Source organism: Spermophilus citellus (genome assembly GCF_964194105.1).
Source record: "Spermophilus citellus genome assembly, chromosome: 6".
NCBI classification, from domain to species: domain Eukaryota; kingdom Metazoa; phylum Chordata; class Mammalia; order Rodentia; family Sciuridae; genus Spermophilus; species Spermophilus citellus.
The window spans coordinates 111242903-111270662 of NC_138187.1; the positions used below are offsets into that span (position 1 = coordinate 111242903).

At 47.9% G+C, this 27760-nt stretch overlaps 1 protein-coding gene across 1 annotated transcript in view; it reads right to left on the reverse strand.

The window, feature by feature from the left end:
• Nucleotides 1-1852: 1852 nt before the first annotated feature.
• STUM (stum, mechanosensory transduction mediator homolog) overlaps nucleotides 1853-27760 on the reverse strand; it is a 65594-nt gene continuing 39686 nt past the window's right edge. Inside the window, exons 2-3 of the mRNA XM_081298433.1 lie at nucleotides 8847-9026; nucleotides 1853-4086 (exon numbers count right to left, since the gene is read on the reverse strand). Of these exons, the coding sequence (XP_081154559.1) occupies nucleotides 4052-4086; nucleotides 8847-9026 (215 nt within the window). The 3' untranslated portion in view covers nucleotides 1853-4051. The remainder of the gene's footprint in view (nucleotides 4087-8846; nucleotides 9027-27760) is intronic.

Genomic DNA, 27760 nt, shown 5'->3' on the forward strand with positions numbered 1-27760 from the left:
CCTTGCCCTGGTCCTGGGGTTTCGGCCCTGCTGTGTGCTGGCCTTGGGCTCCGTGTTTGGGGTGTGGTTGATTTGGACATCTAGGCCCCTTTTCCTTCCCGGGGAGACTGTAGTTCTGTAGATTCCCTGGGAGTTCTCCCCAGGGCTCCTCAGCCCACAGCATCCTGCACGAGGCTAAATTTACCCCTACTCTCCATCATGTGTCTGAAAGGCTGGAACCCCCCAGATGGGAAAGGAGTGGTCTTTTGAGTTAGGGTCAGATAACTCCCAATACCAGCTCTCGCTCTCTCCCTGGCCACCATCATCTTATCTTTCCATAAGGGGCATCCCTCTGGACCTGACCCCAGCAAGGGAGCGTGGGCTTGGAGGCTACTCAAAATGGTGAGAACAGGCAGCACGTGGGACAGGTTGGAGGCCCCATGGTTTCTTCCCGGAAGGTTACTTTCTATTTGTTAACGCCTGATACTTCTGAGGGGGCCCTTCCCAGGCCCCCTGCAATCCCTTCCTCCTCCCTTCCTCCTCCAGGTTGGGCTGCCAGGAGTTCTTTGGCTCTGGTTGTAGGAAGAGCCAGACCTGGCTACTCCCTACCTCTGCCACATGAGCCATACATCTGGGGACATGGAACTTACTCTCTTGAGGCCTCACTTTGACATTTGAGAACTCAGCACCAGGATCTCCCTTCCCAGGCTGCTGAGAAGGGTGACAGGAGATAAAAATGCCGGGTGAGGGTCCCTCATGTGGAGGCTGTTCACTGGAGCTGGGCACGGGGGTCTGGGAGGGAAACCATGCTGTAGGTCCCTTCCTTCTGTTCCTTCAAAGAGACTTGGCCAAGGAAAGGCCAGCGGCTTGTCGGGCTGGGGCTGGGGCTGGGGCCCAGCAGCACAGCAGGCCCCAGGGGTGCCAGGACCAGTACAGGGGTACTGTACTGCTTCTGCTGTACCCATGGGGTCCTGGCTGTCCTGGCCTGACAGTTGCTACTATCCTTAGGACATACCCAGGGTGCCAGGTGCCTCACTCTTGCTCCAGGGTCCCACTCTGGCCAAAGGGAAATGGCCACCCTGATCACAGTGTCACAACTAGGTCCTTGGAGGGTCTCATTTACAAGCCTGTGACTCTTGCCCCACACCCTCCAGCCAGGGAGCATCCTGCTGAACTCTGAAACGTGTCTTGCCACTCCTGAACCATCAGCCTTGTGCCATACCATCCAGGCAAAGCTCCAGTTTGTGTCACCAAAGGGCTGTGTGTCAGTCAAGCACTCATTGGCACAAGGACCCTTCTTTCCATTTTGCTTAATCAATGAACTCTGACCATCCAAATGGCCATTTTGGATGACTTGGAGTAAACTGGCCGCTGTCCTTATCTCCTGATAATGCTATGACCATGGTCTAATTCAGAAGACCTCTATTCTGAGCTGTTCCCACCCACATGGCCACCCTCACAGATTCGCTGTTCAGGAGATGGGACCCCCTGCCTTCTCCCACACATCCTTTACCTGGAGAGTGGCTGCTTCCTCCTGGCCTGATGTGTTCCCAAATGCAGAGACATAGCCCTCAGATGAGAGGACGGTGCGGGGTGGGGAGGAGGTGGCCTGCCAAGCTCACAAACCCCTGTATTAAGCCATCCCACACACGGTGACACCTGCCACTCAAGAATATCCCACCCGCATCTGGATCATGTCACTAAACACCCAACACAAATTGCTACCTCTCCTCTACTCCTTCAGCAGCCACCCTCAGCCCCAGCCAGGAAAATAAGCTCCTGCTCTCTCACTTGTGGGGGCAGCCCCCTCCCAAGACTTGTCAGCACTCAGGGAGAGTCAGGCAATTTTGGGGGACTGTTGGGGATGAAGGGCTGTGGGTTGGTGGGTTGTGGGAGGGGGTGGCTGGGACCTCTGCTGATGCTGTTTTCTCTCATTTGAGGGGTGTCCCCGTTCTCTGATGCACCTTCCTGGAGAGCGGCGGGCTGCAGGCCTCTGGTTATTTGGGTGGAACCAAATCTGATCCCATGACTGAAGTCTAGAGGGTTCCAAATAGGAGAAAAAGCAATAAAAGTTGGGGTTGAGGTCAGGAAGAAAGGGGCCCAGGAAGACGTTGAGACACTGCCTGGTGCTCAGAAAGTGCAGCCCAGCCCCAGGCATCAATGAAAGGAAAGAGGCTCATGAAAACTAAGGGGCAGACCGTGGGAAGGACAGAGTAGGAGCAGAGAACTTGCCTCAGAGTAGGGGCCAGGAGTAAGTGGCAGGACAGGACCCCATGCTTCACAGAGGTCAGGGGACAGTTCAGTTTGTGGGGAATCTCAAAGTCTGCTCCCCAGCAGAACTGTAATTAGATAGCCCACTAGTGGGGGTAGGTGGGATGGGACCCCCAGAGCAGTGGGCGCCACTTCCCTAGAGCCCGCATCCCGCATTGTAGCCAGGTTCCTGCTCTAGCCCTGACAGGGTTTTGACAGAGCCTCTGATAGATGAGAAAAGTCCCTTAAACAGGGACACATCCAACAGTTCAAAGCCCAGAGGGGTCTGGAACCTGAGCGTTGGGGCCAGTTTCCATGTGTTATCACTTCCTGTGTTAGAGAGTGAAAACAGACATGTAAATATCCATTTTGGATCTCCTTTCTCTTTTTTTTTAAAGCATCTTTTTAGTTGTAGATGGACACAATACCTTTATTTATTTTATCTTTATGTGATGCTGAGGATCAAACCCAGGGCCTCACACGTGCTAGGCAAGCTCTCTATCACCGAGCCACAACCCCAGTCCCTGGATCTCCTTTCTCTTAATTTCAGACTGGTACTTGATTGGCAGCAGTCAGCACGCCTTCTCTTGATTCCTGGTTCCACTAAAATCTAATCTGCAACCATCGATTTCAGAGAAGTGGCTTAAAGGAGCCTTGTGGTCCCTGTGCAGCACCAACAATCTCACCTCCAATGCATCTGTGTGCAAGTCGGGTTTTTCAGATGGAGGTCCACCACCTCCTTAAATTGCTTTGAAATTCTGAAACTCCAAAAGCCATCTATCTAGTGGTAGTCTTTCTCCCAGGACTTATCTAGTCTGACCTGAATAGGCAACACTATTTACATTTTTTATTGATCCCAATTAATCTGACTATTCACATGTTTCTCTGCAGAAATACTCATGTGCTGGATGGTGGGTGGGCTGTTCCAGACTCTGCCAGGGTGTTAGGAAATATGCAGAAAATAGATCATACCATCTTTCTCAAATCCAAAATTTCCTAATTCAGAGACACATCTGGCTTCAAGGATTTCAGAAAAAAAAAGGACTGTGGACCAGAAATGGTATTAAGCATCATGAGGAAAGCAGCCAGTTCGTACCCACTCACACCTCAGCCTGGCAATTCCAGCAATTTCACCCCAGGGACAGAGCCACTGCCCTCCCACCCAGGGAAATAATGGACCAAACACACTCTGCCATTACATATCAGCGGCAAGGAGACTGAGTTTGTGGTCAGACCCATGGGGACCCATGCTCTCCCCAATGCCAGCTGTGAGCATAGTGGACCTTTCCACACTGGACTGGCAACTGGCCATCCTCAATTGCACCCTGGCGCTGCCCCCAGGAGACCACAGAGTAAACACTAGGGGCACCAGATATTTGAGGCAGGAATGGGGACCCAGAGGAAGTGTCCTCCACAGTCCCGCCCCCTTAGCAAGCCCCAATCACCTGGACAGGGACCACTGCAGTCCAGCCCTGCAGCTCTGGAGTACCCTTGCAGTGGGCGGTGGGCACTGCCAGGTGAAGGTGAGTCTGCAGAAGCATCCCAGCCTCTCTGTCGACATGCCCATCTCTGCCCCACTCCCCAGCGCTCCGCATGCCTGAGCCTACCATGCTTTCCCGGGCAGTAGGAGGGGCTGGCAGCCCTCAGAGCCTGCTGAGAAAAGCAGATGCGATTTCAAAATAAATAATATTTCTAAAAATACCCCCTTTTCCACCCCGAATCCAGGAAATGGCAGAAAAGAACATGTAAAGGTCCTTGTGCCACAAGCTGCCTGGTGCAGCCCTTGCAGGGCCCCGGGACTTCCTTGGTGGGTCCTGCGGGCTCACAGCTGCTGTGGGATGCCCTGCTCCTTGTACCCTGTGAGGAAGAAGCAGAAGAGAGAGATGGTTAGGCTCCCTTGGCCTTTAAGAATTCTCTAGGAGATGTCTGTAGACCAGAATATTCTCGCGAGAGTTAATTCATACTATGGTATAAATGACTGCTATGTCAGGACTTGACTTCCCAAGGGCATTGGCTTTTAATTAGAAAATGAAAGGATGAATCAAGAACTGTGCAATAGATGAGAAGGGGTGTTTAGGGTGCAGGTTGGAAGGCTATTGATGTGCTCCTGAATTCATAGTCCAGAAGCAGCTGCATAAAAATGGCTCCACCAGATTGCCCTGGTGTGATGGCAAAATGCAGAGCCTTGGGGAAAAGTCCAGGCAAGTGAGTGAGCAAGTGTAGGTCCTGTGGCACAGGTGGAGAGGAGGCAGGAAGAAAGGAGGAAGGCAGTACCTGGAAGGAAACAACCATCATGAGGATGTTCAACCCATGTGTGCGTGTATCTGTGTGGTGTGTGCTAGGTCAGCGCTCTACCACTGGGCTACATCCTCAGCCACCTTTGGGAAAATACAAACACTGTTGATGTTAAGGAATCACTGCTAATATGTTTGGGTGGAATTACAGGGCTGAAATTATCTGAGTGGATTTGCTGAGCCATTATCCCCATCCACTAATTATCTTAGTCTGAGAAGGAGCGTCCATGGACATAACTGGGCTTTTCCCTCTTCATCTAGCAGATTACTCATTAACCTTAGGTGCTGATGATCCAGTGCTGGCGGGGGTGTGGAGACGGTGGGAGTAATGGATGAAACAGGGTGGCAGTGACTGCTTGAAGCTGGTGTGAGCTTCATCTATATTTTCCAAAATATAAAGTTAAAAATAAAAGACCGCTGACCAACTGGGAGAGTGGGGTGTCTGTGGGCAAGAGTGGTGGTCCCAGGGAGGAGAGGGCCCCCGGGCAGCCCCAGGTCCATGTGCCCATCAGCAGACTCACCTTGAGAAACTGCAGCAACATAGAGACGGGAGGCAGCAGGAGGAAGAAGAGAGAAAGAAAATACAGTCTAAAAACAGAAGCCACAGAGATGCCTGAAATACACGATGGGAGGGGACCCAGGGAGGGTCCCGGGAGGCGGAATAGGCGCTGTTCCAGTGACTTCCTAGAAGTCCAGTCCTCTGACAAGGGGTGCTCACTGGTCATGGTGACTAGTCACTGTGGCCAGTGGTAGGCCCATTAGAATGGCAGGGGAGACACAGAAGTTCTGCCAAGCCACTCTGTCCAGTGCCCCCCCAGCCCCCACATCCCAGCCAGGCCACACCTCTGCTCACCTCCTGCCCTCATTCTCTTTTTCTCCCCAGCCCATGCCTTGAGATAAATTCTGGATGCATCTCAGGAGTGATGGGTGTAGAGCAGGTTTGGTTGTGACAACCTAAAGATACGGAGGTGAACTGTTCTGGTGTCCACCCTGCTCTTTGGGCCATGTGGTTTTGCCCTCTGTATGGACAGGAGCCACATATATAAAACCTAATGCTCTGGGAAAATACTCAGGCTCAGAGATGGCCAATGACCATGCAGACATCTTGGATCAACTGCCTGAAGCCCTGGGCTGACAGTGTCATGATGGATTAGCAACATCTGTCATGGGTACAGCTGTAGAAGGAACCCTCCAGACAGCTACCAAGTACCTACTAACCTGTGACCCAAGACAGGCCATTACTGATTGTTATTTGTTATGATGAATACAAATAGGGCAGCAGGCTGGTAAATTCTTGACTCTCACTTGTACTTTTGTCTATATTTCTCTGATTTCCCTCTTAGGAGCTTTTCTTTTTTTTTTTTTTTCTTGATTCTTTTTAGTTATATATAACATTAGGATTCATTTTGACATAATCACAAAAGCACGGATTATAATCTGCTCTTATTCAGTCCCCAGCACCTTCCCGTTCCCTTCTCCTCCCTCCCGATCTCCTCCCTCTACTTTACTGATCTCTCTGCAATTTACTTACAGGTTTTTTTTTTAGTGTCTTGTGGATATACTTGATTTTGAGATTCACTGTGGCGTACTCATAAACATCATATGAAAGTTCAGTCGGATTCAGTCCCCCTTTCTTCCCTTATCCCAACCCTCCTCAATCCCCTTCATTTATTCTATTGATCATTCCTCAGAACCCCCTCCCCCACCCCCAGTTTTCCCATTTATTTTGGATTATTAGGAGTTTTTCTTGCCGATAACACCCTGGAGGGTGCCATGTGAAAAGTCAACCTGTGTTGTCACAATTGAAACGTTTCCTTCACTTTCACAGGAAGGGCCTGGAGTGACACCAGAAAGAACAGCCTTATCCAACTGTCTACTAGGACAGACAAGTGGATTGTGGCCTTTCCTTTCTAGAAGCGACTCTGAGATACACACACACTCCACTGTTGCTCAGAGCAATCTCTGCCCATCGCACAAGTGGCAAGACGTGTCCTTGGAGGGTGGGTGCAATTTTTGGAAAAAGTGCAAAGCCATCCCCTGCTGAGATGGGGGAGTGACACTGGTGGTCAGGCAGGGTCGGTGGGCATGAGGCTACCGTGTGACTATTTTTCTTATGTGCTCCCTACAGAGTTTGATGTAAAGACAGCTCCTTAGAGCCAGCGTCCACACGTCTAAGGAGCTGACTCTCATCCACAGGAAGGGATTAGGGTTCTGGGAAGGGAGGGGGAAAGACTGGAGTTAGAGATGTACCTGCTCATCCTGCAAGTGTGGAATGTTCCCTAAAGGCCCATGTGTCCCCACAGCAGCATTATTGAGAGGTAGAAGAAATTTTATGAGGTGGGACCTGGTGGGAGGTCTTAGGTTACTGGGGGTGTGTCTCAAGGGAACTGTGGGACTGTGGTCACTTCCTCTTTCTCCTTTGCCTCCTGGCTGTGAGCTGAGCAGCTTTGTTCCATCATGAGGTGCTGCCTCACTACAGACCCTAAAACAATGAAGTCAACTGACCATGGACCAAAACGTTGAAATTCCAGAATTGTGAGCCAAAATAAAACTTCTCTCTTTATAAGTTTATTTATGTCAGGTATTTGTCATAGCAACACAAAGCTGACTAACACACGAAAGTCCCAGCACCTGGCCAGATCCTTGGTTTGATGAGCAGATGAACCAGTAAGAGGGGTTTATAGGTGTGAAGCCAGGGCAGGCTTCATGGTCTTCCAAGGTTCCAGTTAGAAACGAGGTCAGGAGCCTGTACCCCAATTCCCTCTGAGAAATTGTCAGGCAGCTTTCAGGACTCACCAGAAGGCGGGTAGCCGTTCTTTTGAATCAGTACAAAATGTAAGTGGCCCCTGAACACAGGGCAGGTCTCCATTGGAGAGCTGTACCGGCCTGCCTTGCACTCTACTGACTCTTCCAGGCCCACCTCCCAGAGCCCAACCTGCAGGAGCAGCCACTGCCCCAGAAAGGCCCTTTGCAGCAGGAAGGAGTAGTTCTCTTACTGCTTATCAGTTTATCCTTCACCAGGGCAGCCCACACTCAGCTGCTGGCCAGGCCTGCTGTGCCTCTTCCCATTTCTGGCTGCCCCTGGTTGCCCAGAATGTGCCTGGTTTGCTCTAATTCTGAGATGCCCTAAGTCCAGCCAACCCACTTCCTCCCCTTACCGGTGTTCCTGGAGGACCCGTTCTGGGCAGCCTGACTCAGACACTGGCTCTGCAGGTATTACTCAGGCTCAGGTACTTGCATCTTCTCTGGCCTGGTGACATGATTAGTCATTGGCCTTGTCCCTGGCATTGTGTGTGTGTCAGGTCTTGGATTTTCACAGGATCCCTAACTCAGGTTGTTGACTTGGATCATTCTAGATTATTCTAGATCATTCTAGGTTCCTTGAACCCTGGGCTTCCCTGTTTGCCTCTGCTGCCCTCGCCTAGGGCAGCTTGCCTTTGGCACTGGCAATTCCACCTATGAATGGTTTCATTGGGTGTGGGACCCAGTGAGGAGTATGGAGTCAGGCTGGGGTAGGGTAGGGCAAAATGCCCGAAGAGATGGGGTCCTGATTATTGAGGAGCTACAGCTTCATGAGAATTTGGACAGTGGCAAAGGGAGAAGTGTGCAGCTGCTCAAAGCAGGTGATGTCTGATTTAGGTTTTGCTTGGTAATTTTAAAAATAGTAATCAAGTCATCTTTGGTAAATTTGAGTTTGTAACTTTATACCCTTTGGCAAAATGGTTTTGTGTCTGAAGCATGTTTGCATCAGACTGGTGAAGGTCAGCCCCATCCAAATGAGACTAGAAAAGCTTTACCATCAATGAACAAAGAGCTCAGTTTAACCCGAGAAGGAATCACACAGCCTTAGCCGTAAGAAACACAGTGTAGGGTTTCCTGTGGGCAAGTGGCCTTGTCCTTCTTTCTGGAAACTGTAGGATGGAGTCAGTGAAGGGGCTGAGCTCACTCAGGCCACTTCCAGGGCTACACAGACTTGAGTGTGGGTTGTTTCTTGACAAATGCCTGCAGGATGCCTACCAGGCATCCACAAGGTACCAAGCAACATTCAGGTCTCCGCCATCTGAGAGGAGACTCTGCCTACTCAGCTCCCTACAGGTGTCCTGGCCAGGTGTGGTGGGGAATGCCCCCTGAGTCAAGTGGCCATGGGCAGTCGTGAGGAGGACAGGGGTGAGTGCGCAGAGCACCTGTCCTTAGGAGGTGAGCAGGACTGTGATCAGCCAAGAAGGCCTCCCAAGTCCCTCCTGTCCCTGAGCCGCTCCTTCAGCCCTCACATCCCTCCAGGCTCCAGACCCACAAGAAGGCGTGGCACTAGCAGCTACTCACTGGCGAGGATGACCATGTCCATGCCCCAGAAGATGCTCATGATCCAGCCCACCATGACTATGGCTGTGAGGATCTGGATGAGGGCCGCTGCGATGTTCAGCCAGAAGACGCAGCACACGTGCCTGTCTGGGAGGTCAGTGCGGGCCCCACACAGCACAGTGAAGGCTGAGACGAAGGTCCCTGTGAGAGGCCAGAGGGGACAGCCTTCAGAAGGTGCTAGGAGATAAAGGGGCATACATGCTCCTCACAGGCTTGGGCCCAGCAGCAGCCCACCCTCTGAGAGCTCAGGCAGAAGCAGCCGATGCCCGGCTCAGACCCTGGACCACATCTTGTTGTCTCCAAACTAGAAAGGACAGTGGACTCCTTGGGGAAGGTGTGGCATGGGGCTGCCAAGGGCCCAGCACAGTCGTGGAGCCTTTGGGGAAACAAAGAAGTCACATGACAAGCAGCCGGTGCCATGAAGAAGCAACAGAGCAGCCACCTGCAAGGACAAGAGATAGCAATTGGAAAAGCACCAACTTCATGCAGGAAAGATTCCAAGGGCTTTAGAGTCATATGTAAGAGTAGGTACCATTGGGGAGACAGAAACCAACAACAGCAGCAAATTCAGGAGAGTCGGAGGGCCAGGGAATGACCCCCCAGCACACACACTGATTACCAAAGGACAGAAGCTCAGACCCAGAGACCTGAAGGGTGGGGAGGGCACAAGCCACTGCAGGTCTCCTACACTTCTCCTTGGTGGGGTTCCCCCAGCCACCCAGACCTTCAGAGGAAGGATAGGGACCTACCGGGCATCCACAAGGTACCAAGAAACATGGGGGTATACTCACATCCTTTGCCTTGTCTAAGACTTACCTAATGTGGCTAATATTGCTACCTTTACTGAGTTGCACTTGAACCAAGCTCTTTCTGTACTTGGGCTCTGAGTTTGGCACCAATGCTGCATTCTTTGCATCTCTATTCTAATCTCCTGTGGGTGCTATAACAAGTTGCCACAAACTTAGTGGCTTAAAGCGACATGAATTATTCTTATACAGTTCTGGTGGTCAGAAGAGTCTGAAGTGGGACTTCAAGGTTGGTTGCCCCAAGGAAAAGTACATTGCCTGGCCCTCTCCAGCTTCTTGAGGTCCCTTCATTTCTTTGGCTTGTGACCCCATCATCATCACAGAGAAGTGATATTCTTTCTACCTACCCTCATCTTCCTGCCTGTCTCTTATGAGGGCGCACTGGGATAATCCCAGATCAGAGTCCCTTAATCACTTGTGCAACCACTTACGATAACATCGTCACAGGTTTGGGGATTGGGAAGTGGATATTTTGGGGGCCATTACTTTGCAGAAAGAGAGAGACAGACAGACTCAGGAATTAAGCATCTTGTTCAAGGTCATCATCGCAGGTGGGCACTGAGCACACTGCTGTGTCATGTCAATGGTGTGTTCCTCTGTTGCCCAAGCTGCGGCCTCCCCATTCCCATCTCTCCTCTCTCCCTCTCAATCTCCTTCTTCTCCTCCACTCATCTTCCTTATATCTTTGTGAAAGCTGACCCTCCCCTCCTTCTGACCGCCGCTCTGCTCTAGCTTCCACATATGAGACAAAACATTCGACCTTTGATTTTCCAAGACTGGCTTATTTCACTGGGCATGATGTTCTCCATTTCCATCCATTTTCCAGCAAAAGCCATAGGCTGATTTCTCATACTGGCCACACCCATCCTCTCCCTCCTCTTAACAACCGCCATCAACTCTGACCTGAGGTCCAGCCTGCACCTTCATGCCTCCAACATGGCACAGTGCCTTGTGCCTTGAAAACAGCAGGTGGCCGGTGGACATCTGAAAGACTAACCAACACCAAGGGCGTCCTCAGACTCAGACCACCCATATCACCACCTGTGGTATTTGCTACAAATGCTGGTGCCCGGGCCCCACCTGCATGTCTAAGAGGTGGCTCAGGAATTTGCATTCCTAAACAAGCTCCATCCCTACCCCAAGGAATGACGAAGTTCACTAAAGTGTGAGAACTACAGATTCAAAATCTATCAAGCTGCTAACCAGCCTATCCAGTGTTCCTGGCACCAAACCCAGGGGAGAGGGGCCTATGGGAGTTGTGGAGAGGCAAAGCTGTCCATCCCATGACAGTCTAGCCAGGGGCACAGCATTTGCTGGACCCTCTTTTTGTGTGTGGAGGCTGGGTTGCCACTCAAAAACCTCTGTGGAGGTTCACTCAGGACTAAATTCAGGACTGACACTAGGGAGCTCAGTCCCTGCCCTTAGGAGCTCACAGTACTGGGCAAATTCATCATCCCCACTTGGCAGAGGAGAAGGGGGCTGAGGGCTCGTATAGGTTTGCAGAGGTGAAGGTTATGGAGCTGGGACTTGAGCTCCAGCCTCTTCCCATTTGGATGAGGATGGTGGAGATGCTGCAGGGGGCAGGAGTGGGGACATGGGGAAGTAATGGGGATGCTGGGGTAGGACTGACTGGGACTGTTTGTGGAAGGCTCTGGATGCCTGAATAAGTGTTTGTTCCTAACCTGCAGGAATTGGGGGTCTCACAGACTTCTGAGCCGGACAGGGATGCAAGAGAAGTGACTTAAGAAAATCTGTCAGCAGGGTGCTGATGGATTCAAATTGTCTGAGATGGGCCAGACAGACGGGGAGGCGAAGGCAGCTGCTGAGAAATGGCATGGATATGGACTCAGATTTACTAGTGAACACGGAAGGGCACAGGGACCATCAGGAAGTATGTGCTACTGTCCTTTGTTCTGGTGGACTAACATGTCTGTGTCACAGGAGGTGAGCACGAGTTGACACTGTTTCAAAACAGACCTCTGCAGATGGAAGAAAATGAAACCATTAGGTAGAAATAACAAGGATGCCAATTACTGCACACCTATGGGGTGCTAAGCACAAGCTCCCCTCTCTCTACCTACATTACTCTTCATTCTTAAAACCACCAGAGGTAGTTGTTATTATCCCCATTTTACAGATGGGGAAATTGAGGCGCAGAGAGACAAAATGACTTGTCCACATGGCAGAACCCACTCTGAACCCCAATCTAGTTTAGAAGTCTAAGTTGTTTTCAGTCTGGGATGTTACATTCTTACATTGAAAAAAATAAGAAAAAAAAATCCTTCATCCTTAATGACTTTCAAATATTCCTAAAATATGCTACTCTACCCCACCCTACCCCAGCCAGTGTACCACAGGAGGCCCTAAAGTAGATGCTGCCCTCATCTCTGGCTTGCAGTATCCTGACTCTGCAGGATCTGGCTGAGATCCTGTGATCCTTTGCTCTTTGTAGCCTGTAGCCTTGCCTCAATCTTCCTGACAAGGAAAGGGAACAGTGGTCAATGCTCTTTCATGTTTTTATGAATGATATCCAGTTAGTACTTTTGTAGGTCAAGAGCAGCTGCATAATAGCAGTTTCACCTGGTTCAGCTTCATTTGTTTGTGAAAGTTTTCAGCATGAAGAAACGGTCCCTGAACTCAGAGATTCTTCATGTTGGATGCTTACCCTTCAATCCCCCTGTCAAAAGATCGAATCTCATCAGAATTACCAAAACAATTAGGGGCCAACGGATCTTTTCATTACCTGCATGCTAGCCTCAGAGACAGAAAGGCTTGGTGAGCCCAGTGCTCTGCAGATACACAGGGCCTGAGAAATGAATGACATCAGCAAAGGCTCTGGCTTATATGTTAGGAAAAAATGTGCTGGCTGGACTCTATGTCAAAAAAGAGACCTCGTTAACATGTGTGTGGCATGGGAGGGGTCTTTGGTAATTTCTCTCCCTTTTACCCATCTTGACATAGTCCTGATAATTCTTACTGTATCAAAAGATAAGCACATTATACATAATCTACTTGTACAACATGTACACCTATTATCTGAAGTGGCATTAATTTAAAGGGAATAGTGATAATAGGTCCCTTTTGCCATAGAAGGTTTAAAAAATCCACAAAAGGTAAGGATTAAGTAAGTAAATGAATTGATATTATAAACACATGGTTTTAATCTCTCCAGGAGTAAATTTAAAAAATGATTTTGGCACATTTTTACACAAAGAGGTGTTAATTATTTTAAATGAGTCTTACTTGCTAAATAAAGATCTCCACCCAACTACAATGTGTCAGTTCTAATTCATTCCACTGAGCACCAGCCATATGCCAGTTCTGAATACAGAGACCCAACAGGTTAGGGGGCTTGGCCCACCCCTGCCTGGGGACTCCACTGTGGTCGGGACACGGGGTCACACAAGGAACACTGATAATTCTGTTTGTAGCAAGAAAGGCTTTACAGGAATGCAGGCAGGGATCCCAGAAGCTGACACTATAGAGGATACCATATTGAGGAGCTCATTGAAAGAAGGACGGAGGGAAGAGTAACCCAAGGCTCAGATCTGTCCGGAGACTGATTGGTGCTGGAGCTGGCCACAGGATGCGTGCAGGTTAGGAGGACCCCAATGTGGCTGGCTCATACTTCAGTCAAAACTACATAAATTAAGAAAAACAAGAATGGAATGGATAGGGGTTAGGCCAGGGAGGAGCCCGAGGGGCTTGATCTGGAGTCCTGTGATGGACAGGCCCTGGGAAGGATTTAAACAAAGAGCTCTGAGATTGGGTTTGAGTTTTAGAACAAACACTGTGACCCCAAGGGGAGAATGGGTCAAGCAGGGTGAGGCCGAAAGCAGGATGGGGAGGTGTGCTGAAAGCCCCAGGATAGATGACACAGGGAAGCGGCAGAGAGCAGGGACCGAGGGGAGACCAAGGGGGCTAGGGCAATGGCGTCCTTGGGTTGGATGTCCTGCTGGCTGTTGGAGTAAGGGAGGAGCCCAGGATGGTTCTGGGTTTCTAGTAGTCCACATTGAGGTGAGGGTGGAGTCATTGACCAGATGGGGAACCCAGAGGGGCCATGTCCATGGGGAGACTGGAATTTGGGAGGGGACAATTTCAGGTCATGGAAGTTACCTAGAAGTGACTGAGGTCATCCTCAGAACATGAAGATCTTAGAGGTGAGCAAGTTAGGAGGACCCCAAAGGGGATGCCGGAGGACCCATCAGAGGACAGAGGAGGGTGTCCTAGAAACAGGAAAGGAGGGTCTACAGGAGGAGGATGTGGGGAATAGGGCGCCAGAACACAGGTGGAATCAGATCTGAGGAGGCATGAGCGGCCCCAGGTGGGAGGATGGGAGAACGAGGAGGTTTGGAGCACAACGTTGAGGTCTGAGGAGAGAATGATTTGAGGATTCCAGGACGTGGGAGAGGCCACTCCTCCTTAAGGGGGAAAAGCACAAGTTTGTTTATAAGCTAAGGAAAAGCTCAGGGAAGGAGGAGGATGAAGATATATAACCAGATAGGGAACAAGTGGACGTCAAGGTTCTTGGTAAAATGAGAAGGTGGTGAGGAGACAGAATCCAAACCAGGTTGTGCATCAGAATTCTCAAACTGAGGTTCATAAAAATGCAGATTCTAGGGTCCCACCTCAAGACCACTGAAGACACAGGGATGGATCTAGAACTGCATGGCCAAAAAGACAAAATGGGTTGGGGGGGTATAGAACATGTGCTTAGTTACCATGTTTGAGACCTTGGGTTCCATCCCTAGCACCAAAAATATATAAATAAATAAGCAAATGTCCTAATGGACTAATGGACAGGTAGGACTGAGACTCTGCAGGTCCAGAACCAGAAACACATACAACTTTACCAGTAGCTAGATCACGATTCTGACCTTTCACTGGGTCCAACAGCTTCCCCCAACCCTGTGACTCAGTGATGACTCCAGATCATTCCTCTGCAGCACAGCCAGGGAAACTGGGCTCCGGGCATATCCCTCCTGGAAGTGTCACGACTCGGTCAACACCAATTGGCACAAGGGAAAATGATTGTAATAAACTGTACTATCAAGCCTCCAAATCAGTTTGTTATAAGACACCTGGACTAGAGGCACACACTCATTCTTTGCACATCCTTCCATGACCCTGAGAAAGAAAGGCAGGCAGGAGAAGCCTGAGGAAGGTCTTCTGGTGGAGAGTCACGGCAAAGAAGCAGCTAAGCTGGACTTTGCAAACACAGTCTCTCTGGCCGCCATTGCTCAAGGGGCTCAGGCCCCAGCCAAGTTGGTGGGAGGAGAAAGGGTCCTTCCTCTTCCATCCTGGAAATGCCCAAAGGGCTTCTCTGGGCTTGAACTCTGGGCAGAGTTCCCGGAGCGCAGCTCTCACATTCCTACTCTGCTTCTGTCAGGCACAAAAAAAAACAGAAGCAGCCAGCAGAGGACTGGTGCAGCCTCCTGTCAGGAGAGGGGGCGGCTCTGCTCCCACGGGACAGAGCCTGGGGGCTGGAACCGTCCTTTGCAATCTTGTGGGAGCTCGGCTTCTTGCACGACTCATGTGGGAGCAGTGGAAGGGGCTTGGTTCAGAGAGGGGATCTCCAGACCTCTTGGAACTCAAGGGGAGAAGGTAAGAGCTGCTGTGTTTTGGGGGTTTTTAAAGTATTTTTTAGTTGTAGATGGACACAATACCTTTATCTTATTTTATTTTTATTTGGTGCTGAGGATCGAACCCGGTGCCTCATAGGTGCCAGGCAAACGCTCTGCCACTGAGCCACAACGCCAGCCTGAAATGACTGTCTTCTGAAGCAACTACTCCAATAAAAAGTGCCCCTGGGACTTAGGCCAGTAAGACAAGCTCAATCCCAGATGTCACCTGCAGCCGGCTCTGCAGTCATTAAGATGTGGTGCTTGTCAGTGGCCATAAATTACACCTTGATGCCCTCCACTGCTCCTCCGGGGAAACTGGTTGAGTCTTCTTTGGGGAATTTCCCTGAATATGAGATTTGGAGGCAGGAAGGAAATACAAAGGAAGTCCTGGGCCCAACTCTATAGCTAATTTGGAAGGAAAAGCCCCACCCCAAGAAATAGGTCCCACAAGTAAAGGTTGCCTCGTTCAGGGTCACATGGAGAATAAATGGAGTTCGTTCATTCACACTGAGTTCAGGGTCAAACTCAACCCTATGAAGATTCAATACTCAAACCTTTGGGAATATAAGCAATGGATATTGTGCTAAAAATACACCTTCCTGGGCCCTGACACCTCAAGATTCTAATTGGCAGATTCAGTCATCATCTTTTCATCATTGTGCAATTATTTAAACCAGAAAAGGAAAAGCAAGGAAAAGAAAACTTCAAGTTCACAATTGTTTTGGGATAAAAGTCCTGGACACAGGATCAGTATAGCTTTGAGAGCAAATAGGGCCTATAAACAGGGTCTGTGTGGCCATGGCCTAAGTCAGCTGGGGGAGTCTGCAGAAAATAGGGACAGAATCCTGCCCCACTTCCCTACCCCATTTGGGATGCAGGAGCTGACCCTGTTGATGTCTGTTTTCTCACAGAATGGGGTAGATTTGGCGAACCGTGTGTTTCTTTGTGTTGTGGGAAGGCACTATCATCCTTTTTAGCTCAGATACCCTGGAACAGAGATTTCGAAGAAAGCTGTGCTGGGGGGCAGGAAGGTAGTAACTGAAAGAGGCATCAGAGGCTGGGTGGTGTAGCTCAGGGGGAGAGTTCTTGCCTAGCATGCTGAGACCTTGAGTTCAATTCCTGGCACACACACACAGAACACATACACAGAAACCCACCTCCCAGCTGCGTCCTTCTCTCAAACTGCACCAAGTAGCTCATCAAGAAAGCCTTTCATAGAAGCACAGGTCTGCAGCTTCCCATCCTAGCCAGCACAGAGATCATGGAATCCAAGACCAATTGAGAATGAGCAAGGCAAAACTCTGGCAATTCTGGTATTGGCATCATCCTGTCCACCCTCAAAGTTCTTCAGAATGAACCTTCAGTGCCTTTGATCTCTGTATCTTGGGGCAATGGTAGAAAGGGTCTGTGAATGGTTTTCACCATTGCAAAAAGAGGAGCTATCTTAGAACTGCCCACTGGGACGCCCAGAGTTTGGTTGACGTCTATCATTTCAGTGCAGTAACTGGGGGATCTTTCCTGTAACAAGCAGCTCCTAGTTGTCCTTCCTTCCAAGGACAGAGAAAATGAGACAAGTTCCTTCCTCCATCCTTCTCAGTGCCCCCACCTTGATTGGAGGTTGATTGTCCCTCTGGAGGCTAAGTCGACTGGAACTGATCATTAATTTTAATGGTGCTGGGCATTGCGTCAGCCTCCCCGTGCTTGTTAGCAAATCTCCTCTGTCCTCAGCCTTCCTCTCCTCGATCCTCCAGCGTGGAGAGACTAGGAGATGCAGAAGAGAGATGGACACCTTAGGTCTCTCTCGGGGTCTCCCCAAGTTGTTAAACCTGAGCAGAAATTTAACCACCTGGAATGTCTTTGTTTCCTGGATCTGAGTCTTGTCACAACAGATTTTGGGCTTATATGCTAGAGGATGGGCTGGGAAGACAGGGGAGGGTGGTTGTGTAATGAGCAGAACAGGGAATGGTGATGAGGCTCTTGATGACTTGGCTTTGTCCTCCCACAGTCCAGCAGGTATGGTTTTGAGGGCAATCGGTCAGGTAGAAAGATGGGCAAAGGGTAACTGGGGTGCCGTTTGTTGGAGAGCATGGCATGGCTTCTGTCATCTTAAAATTTATAACCCGACAAGATGACATTTCTATGGGTGGGTACACACTGAGATTAAAAACACAGAGGATCTCTGCCCAAAGTTGTGGCTGCCAGGGAGGCTGTCTGAGATCAAAGGCAGTAAGAGACAGGCACGATGAGACCAGAGGCAGCTCTTCTGGGGACACTGCAGTACCTGAGTCCCCTAGTTGACCTCTTGCCTTGATGTGCTTTTAATTCACTGGGGCTAAGCTGAGACATCAGAGTTCATAGCTAAACCCCATTTGTTTGCCCAATTCACAGATAACATTTATGAAACACCTACTATGTTTCAGCATAGAGCTTGTTGAAGTCAATCACCTACTGCTTATCAACCCAAACCAGGGGAGTAAGATTTACCTGGGACTCCAGCACCTGAGTGTGTTGAGTCCAAGTGTGCCAGGCATCAATGGATGTTCATGGCCAGGTGTGGGAAGTCACTGGGGCTTCTGGGGAGAGCTGTCTTCAGGCGCCCAAGACTGTACTTGTACATACTGAGTATGTGAAGGAACAATGTGCTCTGCATCCTGCCCTTGGACCATGTGCAAGGGGAAGCCTCAGTGGGCCTCTGACATGTATCACATGGGATAGTGGAACAATCCCAATTATGCCAGGTGGGCCTGGACACCTGCATTCCCAGCTGCAAGGTGGCCATATTACAGATTAATGTTTGCATCCTTTCCTCCAATTCACACGTTGAAGCCTTGATCTTCACTCTGATGGTATTTGGAGGCAGAGCCTTTGGGAGGTATTGTGGTTTGGATGTGAGGTGTCCCCCAAAAGCTCATGTGTGAGACAATGCAAGAAGGTTCAGAGGAGATTGATTGGGTTGTGAGAGTCCTGATGGGATTAACTGAGTGGTAATTAAAGTGGTAGGGTACTGCTGGGGCATGGCATGGCTTTGGGATATATATATTTTGTATCTGGAGAGTGCAGTCTCTCTCTGCTTTCTGATCACCGTGATGTGAGCTGCTTCCCTCTGCCACCCTCTCCCGCCATGATGTTCAGCCTCACCTTGAGCCCTGAGGAAGGGAGCCGGCCTTCTATGGACTAAGACCTTTGAAACTGTGAGCCTCAAATAAACCTTTTCTCCTCTACAATTGTGCCATTTATGTCATTTATTCACAGCAGCAAAAAAAGCTGACTAAAACAGGAGGTACATGTACAAGGCCCTGGGTTCAATCCCCAGCACCACAAAATAAATAAAGGGATAAAGACACCCAAGCACTCTCCCAGTTTTCCCCTCTTGCCCTGCCATGAAAGGAAACCAGGAAGAGGTTTCTCAGACTTCGAAGCTCCAGAACTGAGAGAAAATATGTCTGTTCCTTATACACTACCCAGTTATAGCAGCCCCAACTAAGCCATGCTTCTTCCTAAAAATGATGCCCAATTCATTCATCCCTTCATTTTTCCATGTTTTTCAGTTAATATTTATGGAGCACATGCTTGGGGTCAAGGACCAGGCCAAACCCACATGTATCATCACAAAAAGACAGTGTCCTGGCCATTAAGACTCCCACAGGGTAGCATGAGAGAGAAACAGTCCATGGAATACAGTGCTGTATGGTTCACCCTGTGAAGGGGCTGAGGCAGAGATGCAGGACACCAGGGCCACCAATGGGGTCTAGCACCAGACTGCCAAGATTTCAATCTCACAGATAAGCTATGGAAGATAAGCCTCAGTTTCTCCTTCCTACCTCAAGGGTGGGTGGGAGGGCTAAGGGATGCTGTAAAGTCCTCAGAACACAACAAGAGCTACAAAGACCCTTTGGGAACCTGGGGAGGTCCCTTACCAGACTAGGAGGGTGATTGACAGAATGGTCCCTCCCAGGAGGCAGGACTGGAGAAGAATCTTGGCTGTTATGTATGAATATGAATATGAATATGAAATTGAAGATTTCAATAAAGGCTGTTCTTGTAGCAGCTTGTAGCCAGTGGCCCTATTCTCCACTGTACCTTTTGTTAAAAAAAAAAATTATCAAAACTGCTAAGTTCACCACGCCAGCCTCATAAAGCCTGAGGCTCAGGACTCATCCCTATGCCACAGTATTATACAGTCAGTAAAAATTATATTCATGATGACCACACAGTGAGATGGGAAAGTGCTTTAAGTGAAATTACAAAAATAGTACCTATATTATGCTGGGGGGACTATTTAAAAATATTTATGCATGTGGACAAGGACTGGTGTATACTAAGCAAAATAAAAATTTTTTTATCATACCAATTATTGGTGAATTTTTCCTTTTTTTCAAAGACAAATTCTCTTTTCAGTAAAAAAAAAAGAGTTTTAAGTACCTGTTGGGATCTAATACTACCAAATAGCATCCTACTGGCTGCACAGAAGGTGATAGAGTGGTTAAGCAAACTGGGGGACAGATGGCACACAGACACCTGACACAGAAAATAGATGATGCCATGGAGCCATGCCAGGTTGTGACAAAAGCCCCTGAACTTCTAAGCATGCTTCTAAGCATGCCCCCCAACCCTGGGTAACTAGGCAAAACGGGCCTCTTAGGTGGATGGCAGGTGTGGAGGTGAGAAAGAGATGGAAGACACTGAGGCTTCTGGTTTGGAAGCCAGGAAAGGACCCCAGCTCTAAGAGACCTTAAAGAACTACTGTAGATTCATTTAAATGGCCACAGGGTAACAACAGGGAGAAAGGAGGTGGCTCAGCTGAGCGGGCGCCCCAACCTCCCAAAGGACCAGGGAAGAGTGGGGGAAAGTGGAAGGAACCTTGGCCCAGGCTCAGGTGCTCCCTGTCTGACTTGTGGCTCCCCACAGCCCTGGCAGACACACTTGCTTCTTCCTGGAGCTGTGCCCTGCAGGGAGGCCCACATGTAAACTCCCATAACAGGGACAACTTCCTGCTTGGACTCATGGGATCAGGCTCAGAAGGACTCCCTCCATGCGGAGGAGCTGGAGCTGACGTTGCTGCTTATACCTCAGGGGCATACCACACTTGCAGGGAAGGTTCTCCCTTGTGATCTTTATTTTAGAAATGACCAACGTGGGGCTGGGGATGTGGCTCATGTGGTAGCGCACTCGCCTGGCATGCGTGCGGCCCGGGTTCAATCCTCAGCACCACATACAAACAAAGATGTTGTGTCCGCCGATAACTAAAAAATAAATATAAAAAAAATTCTCTCTCTCTCTCTCTCTCTCTCTCTCTCTCTCTCTCTCCCTCTCTCTCCCTCTCTCTCCCTCTCTCTCCCTCTCTCACTCTCTCTTTAAAAAAAAAAAAAAAAGAAATGACCAACGTGAATAGACGCTAAATAAAAGGATTTACTGACTCACATAATTGGAAAAGCCCAGAAAGGAAATGTGGAGTAGTGGTTAGAAGCACCAACTCTAAGTTCAGACTGCTGGGTGTCATTGCTGACTTGACTACTTACTGGCTGTATGAACTTAAGCAAGTTACTCTACCTCTGGGGAAGATTAAGTCCTCATTAAACCTTTTAGGACCAGTTGCCTTACCTGTAATCATGATAATTACCATATCTAGGCAGGGGTATTCAAGAGGTTTGATAACGATTATGCTCAACTGCTGAATGACTGATTGCTGTTTTGTTATTATTATTATTAGGAATTCAGGGTTGGTTTGATTCCTTGGCTCAATGATTCAACAAGGAGCCACCGTTTTCCATCTCTCTGCTCTGTCTTCCATACTGTGAGCTTTATCACAAGTCTAGCATCCCTCATGGTGACAAAATGATCATGGAGGTTCCAGGTTTCACATCTACATACCAAATATCCAAAGAAGAAAGAATATTTCTGCCTTAGCATTCCAAGCAGGAGTCCTGGATATACCTACATCGGACTGCTTAAGTCATATGCCCACCCTTGAATCAATGATTGGCAATGGAAATGGAATGTGCTGATTGGCTTAAGCAATGGGGTCCATATCTGGAGCTAGAAGTGGGGTCATCTTTCTACAACGCCCAGCCTGTGTGAAGGAGGAATGAGTTCCTGAGTGAAAATATCTGGGGTTTATTGGTAAAAGGGAATAGGGTAAAATGATGCTAGGTGAGTGATCAGCAGTGTTCACTAATAATGTGAAATAGAGTCAAGCAGCAAAAAGGTAAATTGGACCATCAAGTGAGAATATGGTAGTTTTAAAACATTTCCCCCTATTCCTTGACACTCTTCCATCAAGAAGTTGGTTCATATCTTTTCCTATTAAAACTGTGTTCTCTGACTGGGCACCAACAAAATATGGCTTCCAGGCTATGTATTATCTGACCTACAATCCACACAGCCAGAGGCAGCAGAAGTACTGTGCTAGCTCCCTTCATCAAGCCTCAATAGACTAATGGTTTTCACTTCCTGCATCTTCAGCTTCCACGCTTGAACCCAGCTGCCATGCTGGAAGGAAGCCCAAACTAGCCCACATGAAATATTCTGAGAGGCCTCATGACAGCGTCCAACCAATAGCCCAGGTAAGGTCCAGCAGATGGCCGGCACCAGCCACCAGATATGTGAGTGAAGATGCCTCCAGATGATTCTAGCCCCCAAACAATAAGTCATCCTGCTCTTTGAGTCTTCATAGCTGAGACACCAGACATTCTGGAACAGAGATAAGATATCACACTGTGTCCTCCCATCCAAATGCCTGACCACAGAACTGATGTGCATGCTCAATTGTGTTTTACACCACTAAACTTTAGGATAGTTTTCTGGGCAACAATAGAGAACTGGTACAAGCGTTTCACTGGGCAACAAGATGATGGTAGGGAAGGGAATGGGAAGTAGGCAGGCTCTTTGATTCTCACTGCAATCATTTAACAACTGACTAAAATCCTAGAGGGCTTCCTCTTGGGCACAGATGCACTTACTGCCATCTTCCTTCTCAGAGCCCTGCCAAATCAAGCAAAAAAAAAAACTGAAGTGAGTCAGAGATTCTGTTAGGATAACACCACACTGGAGCAATCAATGCTATGGGAAAATACTCAATATTATCAAATGACAAGGCTGGCAGGGATGCATTGTATGACCTACAATCCACACAGCCAGAGGCTGCAGGCCTGAGAAGAGAGAGGTTTATCTGTCCTGTAGCCAGGTGGCTCTGACTCCTGCACCTGCTCATCATGGAACATTGTATTCTCTTGCCTCCTCTTCCAACTCCCATTCCATCTAGAGATGAGAAGCTGAGTCAGAGGCAGAAAGAAGGACTACAGTGGACACAGGGCTGAGGGAAAAGAGAAAAAGGGCCAGTGAGGAAGACTCCCTGAGGGACTTTCAAGGTGGACAGGGACAGACAAATGAACCACTGAGAAGAAATATCAGAGGATTGCTTTAGGCTGTCCTTTGGGCTAGACATATGAGTCTGATTATCTATAACCTTCCAGCTGTCAAAGGTATAGCCATCGTCATCATTATTACTAATATGTGATACACAGAGTACTCACTAGAGATTAGCATTGGACTATATCACCTCACCTAATTATCACAACAATGCCACATCATCATCCTGTCTTAATAAAGACAGGCCTAGAGTGAATGGTGCACTAACGGACTCTAGTGGATTTCAGAAATGGTCCCAATTCTCTACTTGCTGTGAAGGAGGGCCCATTCCGTTTTACATCTAACTCCATTTTATCTCTCTGACTCCATTTCGCTGTTTGGACTTGTTTAGATTTTTTTGTTTGTTTTGTTTTTCTTCTAAGTTCCCCTGAGTCATTCTCTCATGTAGTCACCTTGGATTCCAGGAACACAGATCTAATCAATAGACATCTTAAAACAGAAGACTGAAATTACCTGCCCCCTCCACCCCCATGTAACAGTGACCTCCTTGGTGCCCACAAAGCTACCCATGGCCAATCCTGACAATTAGCTGGGATAATGATCAGCCGTACCATGGCCAGACCAAGATGATATGCTGTGCCAACTCTGCAAACCCCTAATCCTTGACCTTGTTCTCCTTGACTATAAAACTACAAAGCTCTTATCAGCCCCTCCAAGACAGATCTTAGATCACTAGACCTTTCTGTTCTTCCCAATATGACTTTCTTCCTCTCCTGCCTTCACCACCACTCATCTCTTGATTGGCTTTCTGGAACTGGTGGCTGAGCCTGGTCAGTTGGACCCCCTAGACTTTCCCCTACCTCTACTAACAAACTTTGTCGAGCCAGCCAGGAGGCCAGACTCCCTGGGGCAATAGCCACTTGCAGCTAGCCAACCTCTGACAAGCAGGAAGGATGAAATGGTTCCACACAGAAGCCAAAATTATTTGTATTTCAGGGTCCTCACTTTTTTTTTTTCCACTTCAGGCCAGCCTTGGCTACTTTCTACTGCTATTTGGTAAAGCAAATAAATAGGCCTTGAGATTTGCAGGTTTTAGTTGAAGACCCTAGTGCATCCTCTCTGACAGCCAAACCCTTGCTCTTTCTTTGTCATTTGAACTTTGTTGTTCCATTCTGGGTTTAGATCATTTGTTTTGACAAGGAAATGTGAAGTTCTGTAGGAACCTGGTATTACATAGCGAGAGGAGACATAAGAGGAATCAGGGTGCTTGGGAGATCTCTATTATAATTTGTATAGCAATACTAAGTCTACAGGAAGCCCCCTACAGAGAATTTTAGGTGACTGGTCTACATATAGCTATGAACCTATGACTAAGTAAAAGGTAATTTATTACTATAACATGGTATGGCCTATGTATACACTATATTCAAAAGACAGATGGGTGTAAATGCATCTTTAAATTATTATACTATCTCACAACTAAAGTTGTGAAAGATCAGGAAAATGGGATGAGGTGCCATATATTTAATCCTTTATTGTTTTACACATTCAAGTTTTTTTCTGAAGAAAGGATCAAACTCCTGTGCAAAGACCCCCAGATGCCAAAGCCAAAACCCCTCCCAGATGACAACAAAGATATTGAGGGGAAGAAAGCATGTCACTGCTTTAAATCCCACATCTCCCTCACTCCTAAAAAGTCCTCTACCCTCTCTGGCTGCACCAAGAAGACTTCCGGGTAACAGAGCCACCAGGGCATAAGGGAAGACACCACTTCCTCAATATGCTGCTGAGTCCAGAATGGTCCCTTTAAGACCTGTCAAAGTAACCAATTTGGGCAGGTTGCTTGACCTCCAAAACACCCCAGATCTAACTAACAGTAGCAATAACACCAGCAGAACCAAACTGAAAGCCAAATGGTGACAATGACAGACTTCAACTGGATCTGGGAGGATTCTGACAGAGGTGCGTAAGTCAGAAAGCTTAAATAAGATACAACATTTCTGGGGCTGGGGTTGTGGCTCAGTGGTAGAGCACTCGCTTCACACGTGTGAGACCCTGGGTTCAATCCTCAGCACCATATAAAAATAAGTAAATAAAATAAAGATATTGTGTCCATGCATAACTAAAAAAATAATCCTAAAAAAAGGAAAAAAAAAAGACACAACATTTCCAACAGGGAGCAACTGAAGATCCCTCAGCCTGATTAGAAAGAATATATCAAACTTACAATCAAACTTACAAGCAATTTACTGACGTAGACCCAGAAGTCCCCTAAAATGTACAGATGGTCAATAAAGCCCTCACTGGGCAGAGGGCCCTAACAATAGGCAGAAATTACAGAAAGTTGAGGGAGGGGACTGTGGGTATGAACCCTTCTCAGATGGCAAACACAGCCTACAAGGTCTATAAAGACTGGGAAATAAGAAAGGCCTAACAAGCCACCATCTTCATGCAAAATATTCAGGGTTGGAACCGGAGGCCCTCCTGGAAAATTGATCCTTAGGGAAGGATCAATGCACACCCTGTAATAAGAACAAGCATTGGAAGAAAAACTGCCCCAAACTCTTAAAAAAAAAAAAGGGGGACCAGTTCAGCAGGGGGCAGTGGTGCACACCTATAATCCCAGTAGCTCAGCAGACTAAGGCAGGAGGATCACAAGTTCAAAGCCAGCCTCAGCAACTTAGCAAAGCCCTAAGCAACTTAGCAAGACCCTATCTCAAAATAAAAAATAAAAAAGTGACTCAATGGTTAAGCACCCCTGGGTTCGATTCCTGGTACCAAAGACCCAAAGCATCAGATGGCAGGACTTTACTGAGGACCTAAAATCCAAGGGCTCCCCCCAACACTTTTGGTTCTGATCATTCCTTCCCCTCAGAAACCCCAGCTATAACTGGTAGTGAAAAACAAACCTTAAACTTCATGGTCAACATGGGGGCCACGTGTTTGGTTTTAACAACTCCTTGGACAAAAAGGTCTAATCAAATTGTGCCTATCACAAGAGTATCAGGAAAGCCCCAGAGCAGGCTTTTCCATGCCCCTGGAGTGCAGTGTGGGTGACCTGCACCCAACACACAGCTTTCTGTAAGTTTCTGCCATCGGTTATGCCAGGAGAAGCCATGAGAGGGTGAGTCAATGCCCCTTGAGGTCCACCGACTTATCAACCAGGCAGCAAAAGCTAACAGGACCCCAGGCAAAGCAAAAACCACCTTGTCTATTGAAGTTTTTTTTTAAGGGAAGGCCAAACCAACTTCCTGCTTAATATTCTGCAGCAGGAGGCCCTTGAAGGAATCCAACTCATGCTTCAAAAATTCTTAAAATGCAATTTTATCCAGTTCTGCCAATCACCTTATAATATCCTATTCTGCCCAAAAAAAGCCCAGGTTGGAGGAATATCATTTTGTTCAAGGCTTATGAGAATTAATGAAATTGTCCAGGACATTCACCCTGCTGTGCTTAATCCTTATACTCTTCTAAATGCTTTGCTGGGCCAGGTGCAGTGGAATACACCTATAATTCCAGCAACTCAGGAGGCTGAGGCACGGGGATTGCAAATTTGAGGCCAGCCTGGGCACTAACTTAGTGAGACCTTGTCTCAAAATAAAAAATAAAAAAGGGCTGGGATTGTAGCTCAGTGGTAGAGTGTCCTTGAATTCAATCCCCAATTCCACAAAATACTATTACTACTAATACTAATGCTACTAGTAATAATGCTTTGATGGTAGAATGTAGATGGCTTATTGTCCTTGATCTAAAAGATGTCTTCTTTTGTTTTCCACTGAAAAGTGAATCATAATATCCTTTTACCTTTTTTTTTTGGGGGGGGGGGTAACCAGGGATTGAACTCAGGGGCACTCAAACACTGAGCCTCATCCCCAGTCCTATATTATACTTTATTTAGAGACAGGGTCTCACTGAGTTGCTTAGTACCTTGCTTTTGCTGAGGCTGGCTTTGAACTCGCAATCCTCCTGCCTCAGCCTCCTGAGCTGCTAGAATTACACCACCACACCTAGCTACCTTTTGCTTTTGAATGGGCAAATCCCCCACTCAAATATAAGTTTCCAATACTGTTGGGCTGCACTTTCTCAGGGATTCAAGAACTCACCCACAATCTTTGGAGAAATATTAGCTAAAGAATGAGAATGTCATGATTAAACCATGGAACCCTGCTACAATATGTGGATGACGACATGTTGATTGCAAGTTGGACCTAGGAAATTTGCCTAGAAAACTCCATCCAGACTCTTAACCACTACGGCACAGACTTACAAAGAACAACTTGTTTATCTGGGGTTCCAATATCAGGAAGGTCAATGAAGACTAGCAACTGTCCAGAAAAATGTCCTTTGCCAGCATGCAGGTCCCCAAGACCTGCAATCAAGAGGATATCTGGGGCTGGCAGATTATTGGAGGATATGGCTACCTAAACTTTGGGCAGAGAGCAAAGCCCCTATGAGCCCATAAAGTTCTAATTGGGTCAGATCTTGAGATCTTAATTTGCACAAAGGAGTGTCAAATTGCTTTTAAAACTCTCACGAACTGATTGACATTGACCTCTGCTTTGCGACTGACCAACTTTAAACTGTATGTGAATAAATGACAAGACATTGGGCTGGGGGTTCTTGTTCAGTTGCTGGAGGAAGTTCCCCGGCCTGTAGCTGATTTCTCAAAGTAATTAGATCACTCAGTCAAGGGAGGGCCTCCTTGTCTCCAGGCAATAGCAGCTACATGCCATGTGCTAAATTAAGCTGAAAAATTTACACTGCAATAGCCAATTACTGTATATGTGCCACATCAGGTCTTCACCTTGATAAAATGAAAGGGCAGATATTGGCTAACCGCTGGGAGGTTAGTTAAATTTAAGCTACCTTGTTAGATGACCCTAATGTGACTCTTCAAGCTACATCAGTTTTAAACCCAGCTGCCCTGCTGCCCACAGGTCCCAAGCCTCCAATCCTACACCATAACCAGTTCACAAATGGAAGCAGTTTCATGGATTGTGGAAACACCATGCTGGATAGGCAATAGTGACTTTACAAGAGGTCATCAAGTCAATTCCCCTCTGGCAGGCATATCCAC